Genomic DNA, 18,391 nt, shown 5'->3' on the forward strand with positions numbered 1-18,391 from the left:
CTTATTTAAGTTATTTATATTTTATATCTAGGCTTTAGTTTTCTATTAATATATCTATTTTTTATTACTTTAATTATTAGCTTCCTTTTTTTTTTTATAATAAGGGTAGCTATTAAGCTAGTATTAAAAGCTTAATTTAGTATATAAAGATCTTTTTTTATTACTTTTTTAGCCTTTATACCTTAACTTATTTAAATCTCTAATTTAGTAATAAAGCTTAAAAGTAGGCTTTTTAATAGTATTAAAAGTAATTTAAATTTTATTTAAATATACTTTACTAATATTATACTTTCTTTATCTTTTAACTTTATTTCTTAAGTAAATAAATCTTTAATTAAGCTTTTAAAATATATTTCTTATATTTTCTTTTTATTAATACTTTAAACTAGGTTTATTACTTAATTAATTTACTTAAAACTTAAAAAAGCTTATAATTACTATTATAATTCTTTAAAAGTCTATTCCTTAATAATATCCCTTATTTATACCTTATTAATATTAAAGAATTTCTTTTTATTAAAAATAATATTTTAAGTTATATAAACCTTATTTATAATAAAGTTTTATATTTTAAAAATATTTAAAAAATTATATTTAACTAAATATCTTATTTATACTTTTAAACTTATTTTTAATTAAAAGCACTTTTCCTTTTTTTATACCTTTTTTATTAATAAAAATGCCTTATATTTAATACTTTTTATATAGCTAATTTAAGGCTAATTACTTTCTTTTATAGTTAGAATATTTAAAAAGAAGCTTTTATATAAGGTTTTTTACTTTAAGTATTATTTTAGTATTTAATTTAAGATATATATTACTATTTTTACTATTTTAAGCTAAAAACCTAAAAAGAGATTACTATTAATTATTAGTAATTTTACTTTCTTTTTTATTACTTTTTTAGAATATTCTCTAGAGCTATTTTATTATTAAGTTCTTAATATACTTTTATTTACTTTAATCCCTTTTTTTAAAAGTTATATATAAGTTAAATACCCCTTTTAAAGCTTATTATTTATCTTTATAACTTATAGTTTAACTTTATATATTATCTTAAGTATTTAAATAAAATACTTAAGTATTATTAGTAGATTATTATTATAGTAATTTATAAAATAATAATCTTAATATATTCTTAAATAATAGTTTATAATAATTATATATAATATATAACTATTAATTTTAATTAAATAATTATAAAAATCTATTAAAATTCTTTCCCTAGCTTTTAAGGGTTATTTTTAAGGTTTATAATACTTTTAATACTTTAACTTAGCTAACCTATATATATTATATTTTATTATTATTAGACTTTTAATTTTAGCTCTAAAGGTATAGTTTATTAAATACTTTAAGCTTCTTAATTTTAAATATCCTAATTAATAGTATTATATCTTAGCTAGAGCCTTATTAAGCTTATTTATAATTTAGAAGTTATAATATAAGTACTTTATAATAAATAAAACTTATTTACCTATTTTAATAAAATAATTAAATATATATTAATTATATTTCTATTTAAGCTTATATAATACTTAGCTATTTATATATCTTAATATATTAGCCTTATTTTATTAATCTTATTAATATCTTATTTATTATAATTTTTATAGTAATATTAAGTTAATATTTATTTTTAAATAGTAAGTTATATAATTTAGAATTATTATTTAAAGCTTATCTTATAAGTTTATAACTTAAACTTTTATATCTTTATATTTAAGTATTAATAGCTATTTAAACTCTATAAATACTTTTTCTTTATATTATATAGTTTTTATTAACTTAAATTATTTTAAATTATTAAATATATAAATTATAATTTTAAAGTTTAAAATAAATAAGTTATATAATAAGTATTTATTACTTAAAGCTAAAAAAGTAATTACTTTTTTTAAAATTAAAAGCCTTATTAAAGATAGTTAACTTAACCTCTCTTTTAAACCTTTATTTTTAATTTAAAGTCTTTAATATAATTCTTTAATCTCTTTATTTCCTTTTAAATATTATTTAAATAAATCTAGCTATTTTTAATTTAACTAGAACTTCTTAAATACTAATTTAAAGAAAGCTACCTAATATAATATATTATTAAGATATTTATAACTTTTTTTATATAATATATATCTCTTTAAAATTTTAATATTTAACTAGGCTTACTTTATTAAGCTTTTTTTAAATTTATTAATAGCTAATTTACTTTATTTTTTATCTTTTAATAATAAGCTTTAATTCTTTAAGTTTAAGGCTTTAAATATTAGTTTAAAGCTCCTTTTTATAACCTAATTAGTTTATAATCTATTACCTTTTCTCTTACTATCTTAAATTTTTTATCTAAATTATATAAAAAAGTTTAATAAAAGATAAGATCTATTTTTAATTTCCTTTTTATTTTAACTTTATTTAATTTATAAGAAAATCTTAAAGTATTAATCTAAAGCCTATTATAAGTCTTTAAATTAAGTATTTAAATATTAAGCTTTAGTAATATTTTTAAGCTTTTTAATTTAAATTACTATTTCTTATTTTATAATTTACTTTTTTTAATTAATTTTAGGGTTTAAAGTGCCTTTTAATACTTTAAAATAGTATTTTTAAGCTTATTTTTTTTTTATAATATTATTAATATTATATATAGCTTTAAAATTAAAAAAGAATTATAATATATTATTATATTTACTTAATTTATTTATAGTAAATAAATATATTTTAATAAAATAAAAGCTTATTTTTTTAATTATTTAATTTAATATATTATAAATATTATTTATTTATTTATTATATTAATTAAAGTCTATATAATAAATATTTATTTTAGCCTTATAAGCCTTTTATTATATAAAAAGTAAATTACTATATTTATTTATATATTATTTTTTATATTTAATACTTAAGCTATTTAAAAATAATTTAATATATAGTATTACTTAGTAATTTTTAATTTTAAGCCTTTATAACTTTTTAATTTATAGATTTATAAAATATATTAAATTTAAAAGTTAGTTTAGCTTATATACCCTTTTTATAGTTATTTTTATAATATATAACTATTTAAAGAAATCCTAGTTATTAAAGTTATTAAGTAAGTAAAACTTTATATTTATATTATAAGATATTATATTATATATAAGAAATAGTATTTAAAATTTATTTTAGTAATTTACTTTTTTTTTTTATAATTATAGTTACTTTTAAGAAATATAGTTTTAAGACTTTTAATTATTAAACTAAATTTTATATATTTCTTATTTTATTTAACTTTTAGTATTTTATTACTTTTCTTTTAGTTTTCCTTTAGTTATATAATTAGTATTCTTAATATCTAAAGCTTATTTAAGTTAAACTATTTATAGGCTTATATAATCCCTCTTAATTATATAGTACTACCGGTTTAATAAGATCTGCAGGTTGTTCCGAATAGATGGAAGCGCACCTCTGCATTTTCCCTTTGGTACTGGTGCTGTGTGGGAGGGATAGCGGAGAAGCTGGCTCAGTTAAAAGGCTCCGATACAGAACCTCCGAAGTTCACCGCTGATGCTACATCCCTTGCTGTCAAAACTTGCAAATGCCGTCCGGATTGCTATTTCTATCAACTGAATTCAGAAGATGACTGGCTCAAAAGGTCTCCGGACATGTATGTGCCTTCAGCTACGACGATGCCGAGCGTCTGGTGACAACGTAACCCCTTGATTAAGCATGCACTAAAGACTGATCCCATGATCTAAAGCCAGTAAGCATGGTTTATTACCAACCTAGTTGGATATATCCCTCGTTAAGAGAGCTAGGAGAGGTAGGGCGTAGTATCGAGGCGCTTGTTAGAGGTTGAGTCGCTGCAACGCTTCAAGCCTTTGAGCCTATCACAGCACCAGGTAGCTCACCCACCCATTGAAAGAAGGAAGGGCCACCCCGCGTCAAACCCCGCCCACCACAGCAACGCCGCATGGCAACCGCGGGGGTCTGTCGCTACTTCTGTTGTACAGCAAAGTTACGGCACGTCATTGTTCCAGTTGGACCAACTTAGACCCAGCGACGGGAGGACCCAGCTCCATCAGCTCCAGCTTACCATACCTTAACTGGTAGCCCATTCATCTCATCACTCCTCTTCGCAGCATATTCTCTCAAGCTGCAACTTTTGCTTCCCTCAAAGGCGAACTTTTTTTTTTGACGATCGATACCCCAACGACGACGCTGAACACAGCTCATTTTTGCTCTCGCTTATACCCACTTCACCAAAGTCAACAACAGATATAAACATGGTGAGCAGCTCAACAGCAAGCCTCGACAACCACCGCAGATCCTTCTAGATTTCCTGTCGCCCCCTCCCTTGGCTGCGTCAATCAAACTCACAGAACAATTCATCGTCTAACATGCCCACTACAGGCTGACACTGGTCTTCCTCCGGGCTGGGAGGTCCGACACTCCAACTCCAAGAACCTCCCCTACTACTTCAACTCTGCCGAGAAGCTCTCACGATGGGAACCTCCCTCCGGCACCGACACCGAGAAGCTGAAGCATTATATGGCTACTAATCACAGTGCTGGCTCTCGTCCTGGTGCCGTCGCTGGTGTTCCCGAGGGTAAGATCCGTGCTGCTCATCTACTAGTCAAGCACCGCGACAGTCGACGACCCAGCAGCTGGAGAGAGGTGCGCATACCCGATCACCATATCCGACAGGCGCATTGATCGCTGACTAACACAATTGCTGCAGGCTGAGATCACGCGCACCAAGGAGGAGGCCCTTGAGATCATCCAGGACCACGAGCAAAAGATCAAGTCTGGCAGTATCACACTTGGTGAGCTCGCCCTCACCGAATCCGACTGCTCTTCTGCCCGTAAGCGAGGCGACCTCGGATACTTTGGCAAGGGAGACATGCAGAAGGAGTTTGAAGATGCTTCCTTTGGCCTCCAGCCTGGCCAGATGAGCGGAATTGTGGAGACAGCTAGCGGCCTTCACTTGATTGAGCGGTAAGTCCAATGTCTGTGGTTTGAGTTCGTTCCTGACTGACTTTCCTTAGCCTGGAATAAATTAAAAAGTACATATAATTGAGAAATTTTGTAAATTGACAAAGCAGAGCGTATCGTTGACGTCCTCGCGCAATACCTCCCGATCGCCTGTCAATATCGTGATATATGTGGCTAACTTGGACGTCATATTCAAACTTCAGTGAGATTTGCAGTCTTTTAAATCTTGATTGTGTACATTATTCTTCCATGTCTAAGTATCTACAGTACCCGGCCGCAACTGGCTTCTACCAGACTTGCTCTTTGTCTTTCTATCCGTCTTCCTAGCAAGTATATAACTCTAAACACCAGGTCACGAACGCTACCACGTCTATCCTGCCGAGATTCTATCGCCATTTCTTTTTCAGTTGGCCAGACCCAACACAGCGCCTTTGAAAGGTTCGACAGTCGTGAAAACCACAGTCATGACACCGGAGACTGTCATAGCAAGAGCAGCGTACGGAGCTGCGCGACTTCTAGTCTCGTACAGATACGATACGCCCATGGCCGCGCCGTTGATGCCAACCGTGATCCCTGCTGAGATTGTAAAGGGATCATCGCCGCTTGGCAAATCCTTTTGAGCTGTTCTCAGAAGAGGCTTCAAGCTCAGACGTGAGGTTCTACCATCGGAGTCGGATATGTTGACGCTTGAACGGGAGACACGGTCTTCTCGTCTGACCCCTAGTTTGTCGAGTACAAACGGATAGCAAAGCTGACCAAGGATTCCATTGCTTACCACCAGGGCAGCATTTACACCGAGATTTCCACCAAGTGCTTCCATGGCCGGTTTGGCAAGCGCCAAAGTTGTGCTTCGTGCAGCGAATGCCTGCGCTGCGGGTGCGTTCAGACCGACAAGCTTCCCTCCAAGGACCGACAGGAAGACGTTTCCAGCTGCGGCTGCCGTTGCCAGGATGATAGTGAGGAAACCAGCGAGACTGAAGAGTTGCCGTTGGCATTCGTATAGCTTAAACCCCCATATCAGAATTCCGCACTCGAGGATCGAAAGTGCAGCGTCACCAGCGCCAAACCACGGGCTTCGTCCATCGGAAAGGGGTGTTCCAGTTGCCACAGAGGTCCAAAGGACATAAAGGGGCGTTCCGCCACTGAAATCGCGCAGTACTTTGTCTATACTGCCGTAGCCATATGCGCCAGCTTTGGCTCGGGTGTATGCCGTCATGAGGAGGGTCGTGAACAGGACAGGATTCATAAGCGTGACGATCGTGTTCTTGAGCTTCGGCATGTCAGGGCAAAGCTGGGAGGCCTTAAAGGCCCGCTGGAGTCGCAGTGTCAGCACCCAGACGAACCAGAGAACGCAACCATCGAGGATGCGGTCATCGTTAGTGGCCGCAGCTACTGGTGCTCCAATCAAGAAGATTGCGAGAGATGAAGCGATCAGTGGAAAGTTGGACATCCAAAAGTGCCAAACCTGTGACACCGGAACCGGATCCTTGGAAACAACGGATGATCGTTGGCTGGGGGTTGCTGAGGTTGCTTCGTCCGGCCCGGCCCTCGGCGGGTTTGCTACTTTTTCGCGACGGCCAAACATACGCTGTTGTCCTTGGTCCAGAGTTGAGTCGGAGAGCCAGCTGGTTTCGATCCGGGGAAGAGTTCCTGTGATAGGCTGCGGGAGGCAAAAGTCGTCGGATACTTGACCAGTCATTCGCGCCACACAGCTCATAAGGAGAAGCGAAAGGGCAAAGACCATGACCCAAGAAGCAAGGTTGGTGATTACTGGAGTGACGATGAGAAAGGTATCCGAGGAGTTTTGCACGAAAACGTACCAAAGTTGCCAATGACGCAGGCGATATCGCGGCCGCTGAGAATGTCGCTCTGGTTGAGCATGACGAGAGGGATTGGAAAACCCAAGCCAAGATGAACATTGATGAAGTCGACCTGAAACGAAAGTTAGTGCTGCCATGATGGAGAATCGTGTTCACTTACCTTGGATTTGATGTGCCTTTGGTACACACCATCAACATCAGCGAAGCACAGGTAGGCCGCAGCCATGAAGCAAAATGTCAGAACCATTCCAAAAATAGAGGAGAAGAACTCGAGATGCACAGGAGCCAACGCCCTACTCAAACCCCATATGATGACCTCGCTCATGAGATAGACGACGACGACCCAGCCAAACTCCAGCACATTGCTGGCGACGGTGATGAATCGCGTCCTCCAGAGACCTGATAGCGACATGTCTCGGGCTGCTTGAAACAGTGATTGTGGGGAGTTGATCCATGATGGCCTCGAGAGGAGTGGATTGCGAGCTTCATTTGAGGGTCTGAGACAGCGGAGGATTTCAGAAACGTTGTTTCTAATGGTAGTAGTCATGGTGCAACTGCAACTGCAACTGCAACGTCGACGTGATGAGCACAGCCAGGTTGGTGAGGGTGAAGAAGCACAAGGTCGGCGGTTTTGGAGGCGTTACACATGAAAATACAATACGCCCCTTTCTTCGCGACTTGCGGAGGGGTGATTGTTTAAAAAGGGTTCGAGGGACAAGCGAGATGTGTTGAAAAAGGAAAAAAGGGATTGGAAACCGGTGAATGGGAGGAGCAGAAGTGTTGACAGTGACAAGGCCAAGGCGGCCGGCGGTTTGCACTGGCAGAGCGTATTCTGTCGTCAATGGTCACATATTCACAGTTAGAGGTCTGTTTGAAACATATTTTCGTTCTATCTGTTGACGTGTGCAGTTCCTTTTGGAAAGATGATGTAGGGACCCGACATATCTCCAATCTAGATCGGCCTGTTACCGAGCATGTCTGAAGGAATTGGACCACCTTTGACTATGTAAGATTGGCTGCATATGATATCTTGTTTGCGTCGGTTTGACACATTGGACGGGAAGAACGGGACTGCACCGCCTTGGAGCTAGACCGTCTCGTTTGAAGGGTGTTCTTCGATCTTGTATCATTTCTTTTCCCGTTACGAGGGTTGTTTGACAAGACGTCATGATGGAGAGGGCCAGAAATAGATTGAAACATGAGTATACCCCCGTGGGGAGTCGGTATACAGATGAGCAATGGATATTTGAGGTTGGAAGAGTTGTTCAGATGGTGACGGTTTCTTGGTCACGACAGTGAGGACGATGCTGGGGGACGTGGGACGGGAGGTTCAAACGGATGAGGAGGGGGATATATCATATATGCAGACGACGAATATGATGGATCTCAAGTTTGCTAAGCTGTTTTTTACTTTTATAAGCTGATATCTGAGACTTGCATAAAAGCAAGCATCTTTGCCAAACAATTCTGAACATGGTGGTGGTGCTGTGCCTTGCAATGACGGTGTATCAACAGGACACCTCCCCTGCATTAAACAACCTGAATGCATGCACAACCGTTGCGATCTGAGCATATTTCTCTCTCCACCAATAATCGCCTCCTGTAAAAAGCATCAAGATGTCCGTGGAAGCTCGCCTCATGCAAGATGCGCTGTAGTTCTGTGGCATGTGGCACGCTAGCCCCGCCTTCACTGGTCTTTAGGTGTACTGTACGTCCACTGGAGAAAAAGTGCCGCCAAGGGTCCAGGGGTTGTTTGACCGCCCGGGATCTTTGGGCCGACATTTAACTTAAACGTCTGGGGCGTTTGTTTTGTTTTGTTTGAATATGAGGTTATCTTGAGCATCATCACGACGGGACGAGACAGCATTGGCGTTTGAGTGAACTGAGTTTGAAGGCCAATTGCTCGTATTTTTGTTGTTTTTCTATTCTCAGCTGGGAGTTATTTGTTTGGGGGGACAACACTTGAGGCTCAGTACACCGTCTGACTGAGTATCTCTATTCATCGCACTCAGCAACATCTCCATCTTTTCGCAGGGACGACTTGACTTGTGCCATATCAACACCGCTACTCAATCAAAACCCTGCAAGGCAAAACGTTAGCTGTACCACCCCATCACGGACGGTTACTTCAGAAAACGCCACCTCGCTATTCCACAGGTCCAAAATGGATCTCAGCCCCAAGCACCGCGCAGAAGCCCTGCTCCTCAAGGCAGCCCGCGCGTACGGCATCCCCGCCTCTAAGGAAGACGTGCAGCACGCCCTATCAGACGCTTCATTCGTCGACTGGGCGAATCTGCACCTCGCGAGCGATCACCTCCTCACGGGTGATGAGCTGACACTGTGAGTCGTTACCTTTTGTGTATCTGTTATTGTTTTATGTTATGCTGATGAGGCGGGGGTTGGTTAGGTATACTGCGCTTGATAAGAGCGGGCAGGTTGACAGGTTGGCGGACCTGCATGATTTGGGAGAGGTGCAGGCGGTGAGTGAGGATGATGTGAGGGCGGCAATTGAGGAGCTGAATAGGTCGACGGCTACGATATCGAAGCAGACTGAGACCCTGAAGCAGCAGCGTGATGCGCTGGCGAGGTTGGTGAAGAAGCGTGATGAGGCGGAGACTCAGAGGAGGGATCTCGAAGAGGCGCGGCTTAACAAGACGAAACATGCCTTGAAGAAATTGGTGTTTGAGGTAACACAGACTAGTCCGAGATCGTTTGAGATGGGAGTTGTTGCTAATGTGGTGTATGTAGGTTGATGGTGAGGCACAGAGTTTGGAGTATCGTGTTGCAGATCTGGAGCAGATTGCCAAGGACTCGCGATCGAATCTTAAGAAGACGGTTGATGCGGTGTTTCAGTCTGATGATAAGCTACTGTCGAGTTTGCAGAAGCTTGGGTGGGAGCTTGATCAGCAGGATCCAGAGGAGGAGAAGACGATTGAGAAGTTGAGGGAGACTTGTATGAGGTAAGTCATCCTTTGTCATTGGACTGATCTGTGCTAATTTGTGCAGGTTGATCAAAACCACTGTTGAGACGTTGAGGACGAGATTGGATAGGATTTATCTTGAGGCTATCCTTGCAGCGGAGCGCTCGGGGGATGTCAAGGCTGCTACTCAAGAAGACGTCAAAGCTCTCGAGGAAGAGCTCGAGTCGCTGTACTCGGAGATCTTGCCTGTTGCACAAATGTCTGCTGAGCAGCAGCATTTGGAGCCAGCTTTGAAGGCTACGAATGCTCAAAGCGGACAGAGCATACACCGTTCAGCAGTAGCAGTTTCTTACGTACGTGTATTCAAACAGCGTATTCTTCATGTCGCTAATGCTGTCTAGGTCAACGAGTGTCTTGACTATCTCGTAGAAAGGATGACACTCCTCACAGACCGTGTCGAAACCCTCAAGTCCCACAACGCAGCGGCATCCTCCATCATTGCTACAGCCAAAGCAGAATCATCTGCCTCACTATCCCCCGAAAAGAAGAAATCTCTTAGAGCCGCTATGCCAGCATCTCCCATTCGGAACCCTTCACCAATCCGCATGCGCGCCAACACAGACGGTGCTCGTCGCAGCAACAACAACAGACGTCGCTCATCCGGCATTCTCGACGAACCTGCAATCGAAGCTCTTCTCCGTGATTTAGCGCTCTCACTACCAGATTCAGAAGAAGCTTCCATTCAAGACCAAGTAGCAGCTTTGAACAAAGCTTTCACCGAAAGATCTGGTAAAACTACAGATGTGTTGCGCAATGCGCAGGAGAGCTTTGAGACGAGCGTTACGTCGAGGTTGGATGACGCGAGGTTGGCGATTCAGCTTTTGCGTGATAGTGTGTTGGCGGAGAGTCCGTTTGGGGAGATTAAGATGGTTGATCCGGAGTTTGAAGGGTCGATTGATGTGCTGAGTCAAGAGGTGGATAAGGTTAAGGAGAAGCTGGATGGTGTTGTGGCGAAGAAGGCGTTGGCGAAGAGTGTGAAGAAGGATGAGTTTGTACAAAGATGGGCATCATAGGTCAAACAATGTGAATGCAATAAGATGCGTAGATGATTTATTATCATTTAATCATTTAATATTCTTTATACATGCAACCATGCATGGTCAATAAACATAGGCTGCGAGAATATACTATCAAGTGAATACTGCTCCAAGCCTTCGTAAATATCAGCAGTCATCGAATCGCCCAATGAAGTCTGTTGTTGACCTGTTCGTCTTTCACCAACAGGGTGAACAAAAGTCGTTTGAACACTAACAGTTGTCTTCGAAGCATCAGATTGACCGCCCTGTGTACCATCGGTTGTCGGCTGCGGTGCCACAGCGTCCATGATATCGGAGTCAATGAGTTGCCAGATCTTGGAGGGCTGAAAACTAATCATGTTGTTATCCTGCGCTTGACTCGACATTGTTTGTAACTGGTGTAAAAGTTCTCGCTGTCATGGTTAGTATATACCTCTAACTGGGTGTGTTTTGGCAAACCTTGTGGATGCTTCTTGGTGAAGGATCAGGCATCGACTCTAAAAACTCAATACATTTTCTATAATTCTCCTTTGATGTTTCTGAGACTTTCACATCCCTCGCATACTGGAACAGCCATGGTATTGTCGCCGTCGCAGCGACTAGATCACCTATTAACGGATCATATACCATTAATCCACGATCTATACATGTTTGGACTAAGCGCGCTACCCAAGCTGAGTGAAACATGGCTTGATCGACAGTTTGTTGGAGGAATAATCTCGGCTGAGAAGGTCGATTCGCTCTTCGAAGGGTAACGAGATGGATGAATGGGTGGTTCAACAACCCTTGTGTTGCATGCGCTGTGATTTGGAAGAGAAGCCACGGCGCCCAGTACTCTCGATGTCTTTCAAACTCCTCTGGTGTTCGTTCCGAAAAGCCCACGTTGCGAACGAAGTGTATATGACCGAGTCTAGACTCGAGATCATACAGTGTATTCGTCAATTGGTAAAAGTTGGAATTCGTATCAGCAGGGTTATCAGCCTTTCCGATATGCAGCGCATGAAGATACGAGATAACGTCGCCGCAAAACGATACGGCGCGCACAGCATGTGATGTTATTCCAGGATCTGTCCTCAAGTCGTCGCGAATACTTTCTAGATCTGGCGCGTATTCTTCATCGCCTAGATATGCTGGTGGTGAGGGCTCTCTTGCGCTGCGAGGGTATTCGGGTTTGGTGTGTGTTTGGGAGAGGAGAGTGAAGCGTGGTGCGAAGCCTTTTTCGAGGATGAAGACACTCCAGTAGCATCTGAGGCTGGCATCGCCTTGGGGGCTGTGAGGGGATTCAGAGTAGCCTGCTCCCCGTACGAGCTCGAGTCTACTGGCTGCTCCTATTGTCATCAGAGCCAAAGCTGGTCTTCCCTCTGTAGGTGGGTGGGTCAGAACTGCAGCGATCGAAGAGAGGGGGATGGGTACCGAGTATGTCGCCTAGAGCAAGGAGACATAGAGCTTGTGAGATTTCCAAGTGGGCTGTTCCTCGCATGGCAAGTTCAAGTACCATGTCACGCGCTGATCTCGCATGAGAGTGAATCAAGTCAGCTTCTTTTGCACTGCTCGAATCATAAGGGAGATTCGAAAGTGCCAATGCAAGGAAGATCCATTGAAGAAACATGGGGAATCTCTCGATACGATCTCTCAGACCTTCTGGATTGAAGAGGGGTAGTGGCTGAAAGTACAACCGTCTACGGTACTCTTCCACAGCATGGTCAAGTGAGTCTGGAGATGGTCTTGCCTCTGTTGCTGAAGGAAGCCTGGTAAATGTAAGTTCACCGAAAGCAATATAGGGAAGCGCCTTACCAAGATTCTGATACTTCATCATTGATGCTCACTCTGTTTAATCGTCTTGAAGCGCTTTCGACGAAAGATCCCGATCTGTTTGTGTGCCTTGGCAAGGAGTCCGGAGTCAAGGCTGAGCCATTGCTCGACGAGGCAGCTTGAGGATGACTTGGCACTTGTCAGTCGTTACATGAGTAGTAAAACATCGGTCTTACTCACTGAATAAGATCATATACCTCATCCCGGTTCTCAACACTCGAAACACGATCCCTCGATCCCGGTTTCCTGATCACTCATAAGACAAGCCATTCAGCCAAGATCACAACTCACGCTCTAGAAGTCCTCCTTCTTCGCTTCACAGTCTCTCGATTCCTCGGCAAATATTCACAAGGCTGATTCAACCTCTCACAAAAAGAACACACAGGTCGTTCCCCAGTACATCTCGTCTTCTTCCGTCTGTTCCCAGATTAGAAAGATACCCTTGTAAATAAATCATACGACTCACCGACAGCTCTCGCACGCACGCCGGACGGATGATTCGGGATTACCTGTCATTATGAAATCGAGTGTGGGGCTGGTGGACAAGCATTCAGAGGAAGCATATACAATACAATATGTAGTTGGGATGAAGAGGACGAGACACGGATTCTCCGTGCCCACTCTTTACAGAGAAAAAGGGCACGTGACTCAATTTGGAGAAGCTTACGGGCGACTCGGAGATATTGTTCTTCAAGATATTGAAAAGATACCGAATTCCAGAGTTTCTTCCAAGGGCGTATCTCATGATTTGGGAAGTTGATCTAGTGATAGCGTTATTAGTGAGTCGTTGACCTGAGAATTGTGGTGGTAGTTTTCCGTGCCCGTTGGTGATGAGACGGTGAAACACGATTGGTCAATGGCTCTGGACACGGAGTTTTAGACCAGTTTTCCGTCTTGGACATCGACTTATACAAGTCGCTTGTCTAGTATAAGACAGGCTGGTTGTTTCTTTCTTTCCATTCTTCAGATCATTACTTGTTCTTATCATTTGTATTCTTATCTCAATCCCAAAATGACTTCTAGAACGCCTGCTTCAAAGAATGAGCCTATCGTCATCGTGGGCGCTGGTGTCTTTGGCCTTTCTACTGCCCTTGAACTCAAGAAGAGAGGTTACCAATACGTTACGGTGCTCGATCGATATCTACCACCCGTGATAGACGGAAGCAGTGTTGATATCTCACGTGTGATTCGCGTGGAATATGCTGATCCTTTCTATGGCAAGATGGCCACTGAAGCCCTCAAAGGCTGGACGGGTCAATATTCACAGCACTACCACCAGTCGGGCTTTGTGATGCTCAATGATGCTGCTACTGGAAACTACTATGTCGAGCAGAGTAAGGAGTCGAACAAGACTCTTGGTGGGACACTGGAGGAGTATGAGAATGCACACGATATCCGAAAACGATTCCCTGCTGTTCAGGCTCAGCTTGATGGCAAGAAGGCGTACTTCAACAAGACTGGTGGATGGGCGGATGCAGAGTCTAGTATACAACAACTAGCTACCGAGTGCTCTCTTGCTGGTGTGTCGTTCATCACGGGCGCAAGAGGAAGAGCTTTGTCACTACGCTACAGCGACAAGAAAGTGACTGGCGTCAACGTCGCCGAGGGTGACACTATCCCTGCAGCGCAAGTCATTATAGCCACTGGAGCGTGGTCAAACAGACTTCTCCCTATCAGCCATGCCTCATCAGGCTCTGGACAACCAGTTGGGTTCATCCGCCTCACCTCTGATGAAGCAGAGAGGCTCAAAGACATGCCCGTCATCATCAATCTCAGCACAGGAGTCTTTGTCTTCCCACCTACGCCAAAGACACACATTCTCAAGATTGCTCGTCACGGTTATGGATGGGCGACCGAAGTTGAGGTAAAAGATCCTCTTGGGCAAACTCGAACGGTATCATCTCCCAAGCGAGATGGAAACAACGCTACGACCAATTATTTACCCGCAGATGCACTACAAGCTCTTCGTGAGGGGCTACAAGATCTTGTACCTGAGGTTGCGGACCGGGAGTGGTTGAGAACAAGACTTTGCTGGTACTCTGATACTCCTGAAGGAGACTTTATCGCGGATCATCATCCTGTCCGTGAGGGTCTTTTCCTTGCTACTGGAGGTTCTGGACAGTGAGTTTCCCCATGACAGCCAACGCGACCTTGTGCTGACTATGATATAGCGCTTTCAAGTTCCTTCCTGTTCTCGGAAGGTATGTTGTTGATTGTTTTGAGAACAAGGCTTCTAAGGAGCTTCGACATAAGTGGAGGCTACGTGCCCCAACTGGACAGGATATGGTGAAGCAGGGTGATGGCAGTCGAGGCGGTCCACCTTTGAGGAAGTTGACAAGAGCTGAGCAGGCTAAGCTGTGAAAAGAATAGATGTATTGGTTCATCTAGAACGATAGACTGCTAAGATAAAGAGGAGCATATACCAAAACCGAAGCATCACCACTACCTGCGAACCATGGTCGGTGATCTTTGCGCTACGAGTTACTATATCCATGCCACAATGCTCATGTGACATGGAGCAATGTACCAGCCATGACCAGGGTCGAGTCCATGGTCATGGGCGCATGCAACATCGTACGCGTTTCGCATATCACATAGAGCAGTAACATGTTTAAAGCGAGCATGCTAAGAGAAGTAGTGCTTATTTACGAAGTACATGTCACGCCTACGTTTACGCATGGCCCCTACGATGGTGTTTTGGTGTTGTATTATGTGGGATATGGACATATGTGTGACATGTAATATCCCAAAGTTCGGTGACTGGACTCGACCCCGTCACCGGCTGTGTCTGACCACTCACCATGTGTGTGATGGTCTTAGCCAAGAGGAGCACAAGTGAAGGCGTTCTTGACAGTTCCGTTATCATACTGGTCGATCTGTGGATGATGTTAGTTGATGTTACATAAGCCGTATATGTGAGTTGACTTACGATATCAATGACAGCGGAGTAGGTTCCAGCAACCAAGAAGACAAGACCCATGATGAAGATGATGGCGTTGACAACGCTCGAAAGTATGTTCTTCTTGCTGTACCATTTTCCTTCTCGCAAAAGCATGAACCACATCACTGCGGGCCAGTACAGAGTGAAGCCCGAGTTCAACAAACTGGATGTGATTGCGATCAAGTCGCTGAAGAAGGGAATAGCTTCTGCAATGACAAAGCCAATCCAAGTGAAGATGCTGATGAGAAGAAGCCAAGAAATCCAGCCCTTAGGGGTATTGATATACTTGGCGATCGAATTCTCATAGATGCGACCGTGGATGTAGCGCACAGCGACAGTCGTGTTGATCGAGCCGCTGATGAAAATAACTGGCAAAGCGACGCCAAAAGCAACTTTGGCAACGGTGTGGCCTGCAGACAGCAAAGCTGGAGATTTGACATCGACACCAACGAAGGAGTAGATGAGAGCGCCGGTGAGGGTATAGATAACAATCTCGATACCACCGAGCGTCCAAATAGCCTTCATATAGTCGGTAGGCGTGTGCATTTCATCCATGAAGCTGAACTGCGAGATGGAGAAGCTGTATGCGAAGAAGATGTTGCAAAGCGCAATAAAAGCCTGAGCAAATGTGACATCAGGCTTGGGCCAGGCAGACCAGTTGGCTGGTTCAGGCGCATCGGAAGCTCGAATACCAGTCGCGATAATGGTGACTCCAATAGCTGCAATGATTGACGCGAAATCGATATAGCCCAGAATAGCAACCTCTGCAAAACTAGGAGGCACAGCAAGAAGCAGCAGCAGGACAGCAGAGATGACACCCCAGACAAGACTGCAGATATTACTCTCAGTCAAAGTCGCAAAGGCAATAGTCCCCGTCAAGCAATGCGACGCCGTAAGCAGCAGCAACTGCAGTGTAACCATGACCCCAAAAGCCTCAGCACCCCAGCGTCCAAACATGAGTCCTCCCGCAGCAGGATAGTGCTCGACATGCGGATACCTCACCTTGACCTGCCCAACGATATAGGACGTGTAAATCGCAATGAGCCCAATGCCAATCGAGCAGATAACGCCCGCGACCATGCCCAGCGTCGCGAAGGCGCCGGGGATGGAGAGCGAGCCGAGCGCGATGGCCTGGACGATGAGGACGATGGTGAGGCGTTTCCAGCCGAGACGGGAGAACTTGGCCTTTCCGTCGAGGATCTTGCGCTTCTCGAACTCGGTTACTTCGCCGACCATTTTCTCACTGGTGGAATCGTCGATGGGCGAGGCGAGGATGTTGTTGTCCTCAGGGCCTCGGGGCTTGTCCTTGTTTTTGCTGGCGGTGGAGGCCGCGGGGGTGATGGAGGATGTCATTGTTATTTTGGTGAGTGTAGCTTAGTCTCCCATTGTCACACAGACTGTTTCTTTGATGAACTCGATGAGAAGTTCAGAGAGGATGAATGAGTATGAGGGTGTGAGTGAAGAGAAGGGACTGAGCTGTGCTTTGTAGGGCCCGCCGTATATGAATGACTCCCCTTTAGACCGACGTCGGATGGACGTGGAGACTCCATATTGACCATGTGAGGAGAGGCGAGAATTAAGAAAAAAGTTTGTCAGTCCATGGCAATGGCAATGCCATACGAAAAGCCAGGACCGGGTCATTCCACGATCCATGATCCATGATGGAGTACAAGTGGATCATTCTGTGGTGTTTCTAGAAGGATTAGCAAGTAAACCGTTTTCAAACGCCCCCTAATTGGTTAAAGTAATGGGGCTCAAGTAATAGCCGAATCGACTAACGTCGATAGCTCAGCAAGCATCAGATTTTTATAAGACTTCTCTGAACATTCTCTACCAATTCAATTCGAGTTACTCACGAAAAGATGACAATTGCAGGATATTAATTAGCTTTTCTCATCATTCTTAGTAAGAAGAACTCCTTATCTGGCTGGGGAAGCTTGTAAAGGTTTCTGAAAGAGAAAAAAAAGCTGATCGTCTTTTGTGGATTCTGTTACTCAAAAGTCGGTCCATTTTACCTAATCAACCTGGATTCAAGCGGAGGCACCGAGCCAGAAGCTTCAACGAGACGGGCTGTCGCCCCCTTGAATTTCGATACATACAGAGAAGACGCGGAGCCGAGCCGAGGGAAAGGAGAGGTGCCGGCGGATATGGAGGAGATTGAGAAGCTTAAACCCTATATGGTGATTGTTGCATCAAGTATCGCGACTTGTAACTCTGGTGTTGAGCTACAATGCTTTGAGATACGGGTATATGCGGCATTGTTTATAACAGTTGAAAGGCCATCCTATGACCTAGCAAAAAGTTTTAACTAACAGTCTTAGCAGTGATGTTAATACTAGCCGTTACGCTTCAGCTCGGCAAATCGTTTACATATCCATATCGTGAGCCGCGTTCCGTAGCCGCCGTACGTAATAAGATCCCTTTTCATTTCGCATGCTTCACTTCCCCAAGTTTTCTCCAGATGATCTGCCAACTCAATCATATTCCCCCACGCTGAGTTCTTTTGCTTGCATGACCCGCTATGCGTGCTAGCTCATCCTAATGAGGGAGCTGTTGAGACTAGACTCCTTCATTACGCCGGGAGGTTTCCGTGGATATCTGAGGTCTCATCCACTTCTTACGAGGAACTCGGACTGTGTTAAACAATGCCTATTTGGAGTCAGGCCGGTATGTACGGTGACAGTATACTCGATAGGCTAAGCACTGGCGGAAAACACCTAGATGTGGTAAATAATCTTGGCCTTTTATCTTCAATATCTCGTTATCATAAAGGAAGCATAAGCTTCGCTGGCAATTTCTGTCCTCTTTTCCCTCTCAGGTCACTCTTTGCTTTTCAATCTTCTTTACCTATCTTCG

The 18,391-nt window shown here is 42.7% G+C and overlaps 6 protein-coding genes across 6 annotated transcripts; 3 read left to right on the plus strand and 3 right to left on the minus strand.

The window, feature by feature from the left end:
* Positions 1–4,256: 4,256 nt before the first annotated feature.
* SSP1 (protein kinase ssp1) lies at positions 4,257–5,028 on the plus strand (the record flags this gene model as incomplete). Its single annotated transcript, XM_044819899.1, has 4 exons — positions 4,257–4,259; positions 4,384–4,647; positions 4,712–4,968; positions 5,019–5,028. The coding sequence occupies 4 exons, from the start codon at positions 4,257–4,259 to the stop codon at positions 5,026–5,028; spliced, it is 534 nt and encodes a 177-aa protein (XP_044684199.1).
* Positions 5,029–5,368: 340 nt separating this feature from the next.
* Positions 5,369–7,197, minus strand: J7337_002167 (uncharacterized protein; the record flags this gene model as incomplete). Its single annotated transcript, XM_044819900.1, has 3 exons — positions 5,369–6,735; positions 6,786–6,897; positions 6,946–7,197. 3 exons carry the CDS (start codon positions 7,195–7,197, stop codon positions 5,369–5,371), a joined length of 1,731 nt encoding a protein of 576 aa, XP_044684200.1.
* A 1,752-nt stretch (positions 7,198–8,949) lies between these two features.
* Positions 8,950–10,779, plus strand: J7337_002168 (uncharacterized protein; the record flags this gene model as incomplete). Its single annotated transcript, XM_044819901.1, has 5 exons — positions 8,950–9,125; positions 9,214–9,472; positions 9,534–9,745; positions 9,792–10,059; positions 10,108–10,779. The coding sequence occupies 5 exons, from the start codon at positions 8,950–8,952 to the stop codon at positions 10,777–10,779; spliced, it is 1,587 nt and encodes a 528-aa protein (XP_044684201.1).
* Positions 10,780–10,866: 87 nt separating this feature from the next.
* On the minus strand, positions 10,867–11,168 carry J7337_002169 (uncharacterized protein; the record flags this gene model as incomplete). Its single annotated transcript, XM_044819902.1, is given in 2 exon segments — positions 10,867–10,880; positions 10,895–11,168. 2 exon segments carry the CDS (start codon positions 11,166–11,168, stop codon positions 10,867–10,869), a joined length of 288 nt encoding a protein of 95 aa, XP_044684202.1.
* A 2,438-nt stretch (positions 11,169–13,606) lies between these two features.
* On the plus strand, positions 13,607–14,955 carry J7337_002170 (uncharacterized protein; the record flags this gene model as incomplete). The annotated part of the gene is made up of 2 exons (XM_044819903.1): positions 13,607–14,715; positions 14,766–14,955. 2 exons carry the CDS (start codon positions 13,607–13,609, stop codon positions 14,953–14,955), a joined length of 1,299 nt encoding a protein of 432 aa, XP_044684203.1.
* A 455-nt stretch (positions 14,956–15,410) lies between these two features.
* Positions 15,411–16,888, minus strand: J7337_002171 (uncharacterized protein; the record flags this gene model as incomplete). The annotated part of the gene is made up of 2 exons (XM_044819904.1): positions 15,411–15,470; positions 15,524–16,888. The coding sequence occupies 2 exons, from the start codon at positions 16,886–16,888 to the stop codon at positions 15,411–15,413; spliced, it is 1,425 nt and encodes a 474-aa protein (XP_044684204.1).
* Positions 16,889–18,391: the final 1,503 nt, after the last annotated feature.

This window comes from Fusarium musae, chromosome 2, assembly GCF_019915245.1.
Source record: "Fusarium musae strain F31 chromosome 2, whole genome shotgun sequence".
NCBI classification, from domain to species: Eukaryota; Fungi; Ascomycota; class Sordariomycetes; order Hypocreales; family Nectriaceae; genus Fusarium; species Fusarium musae.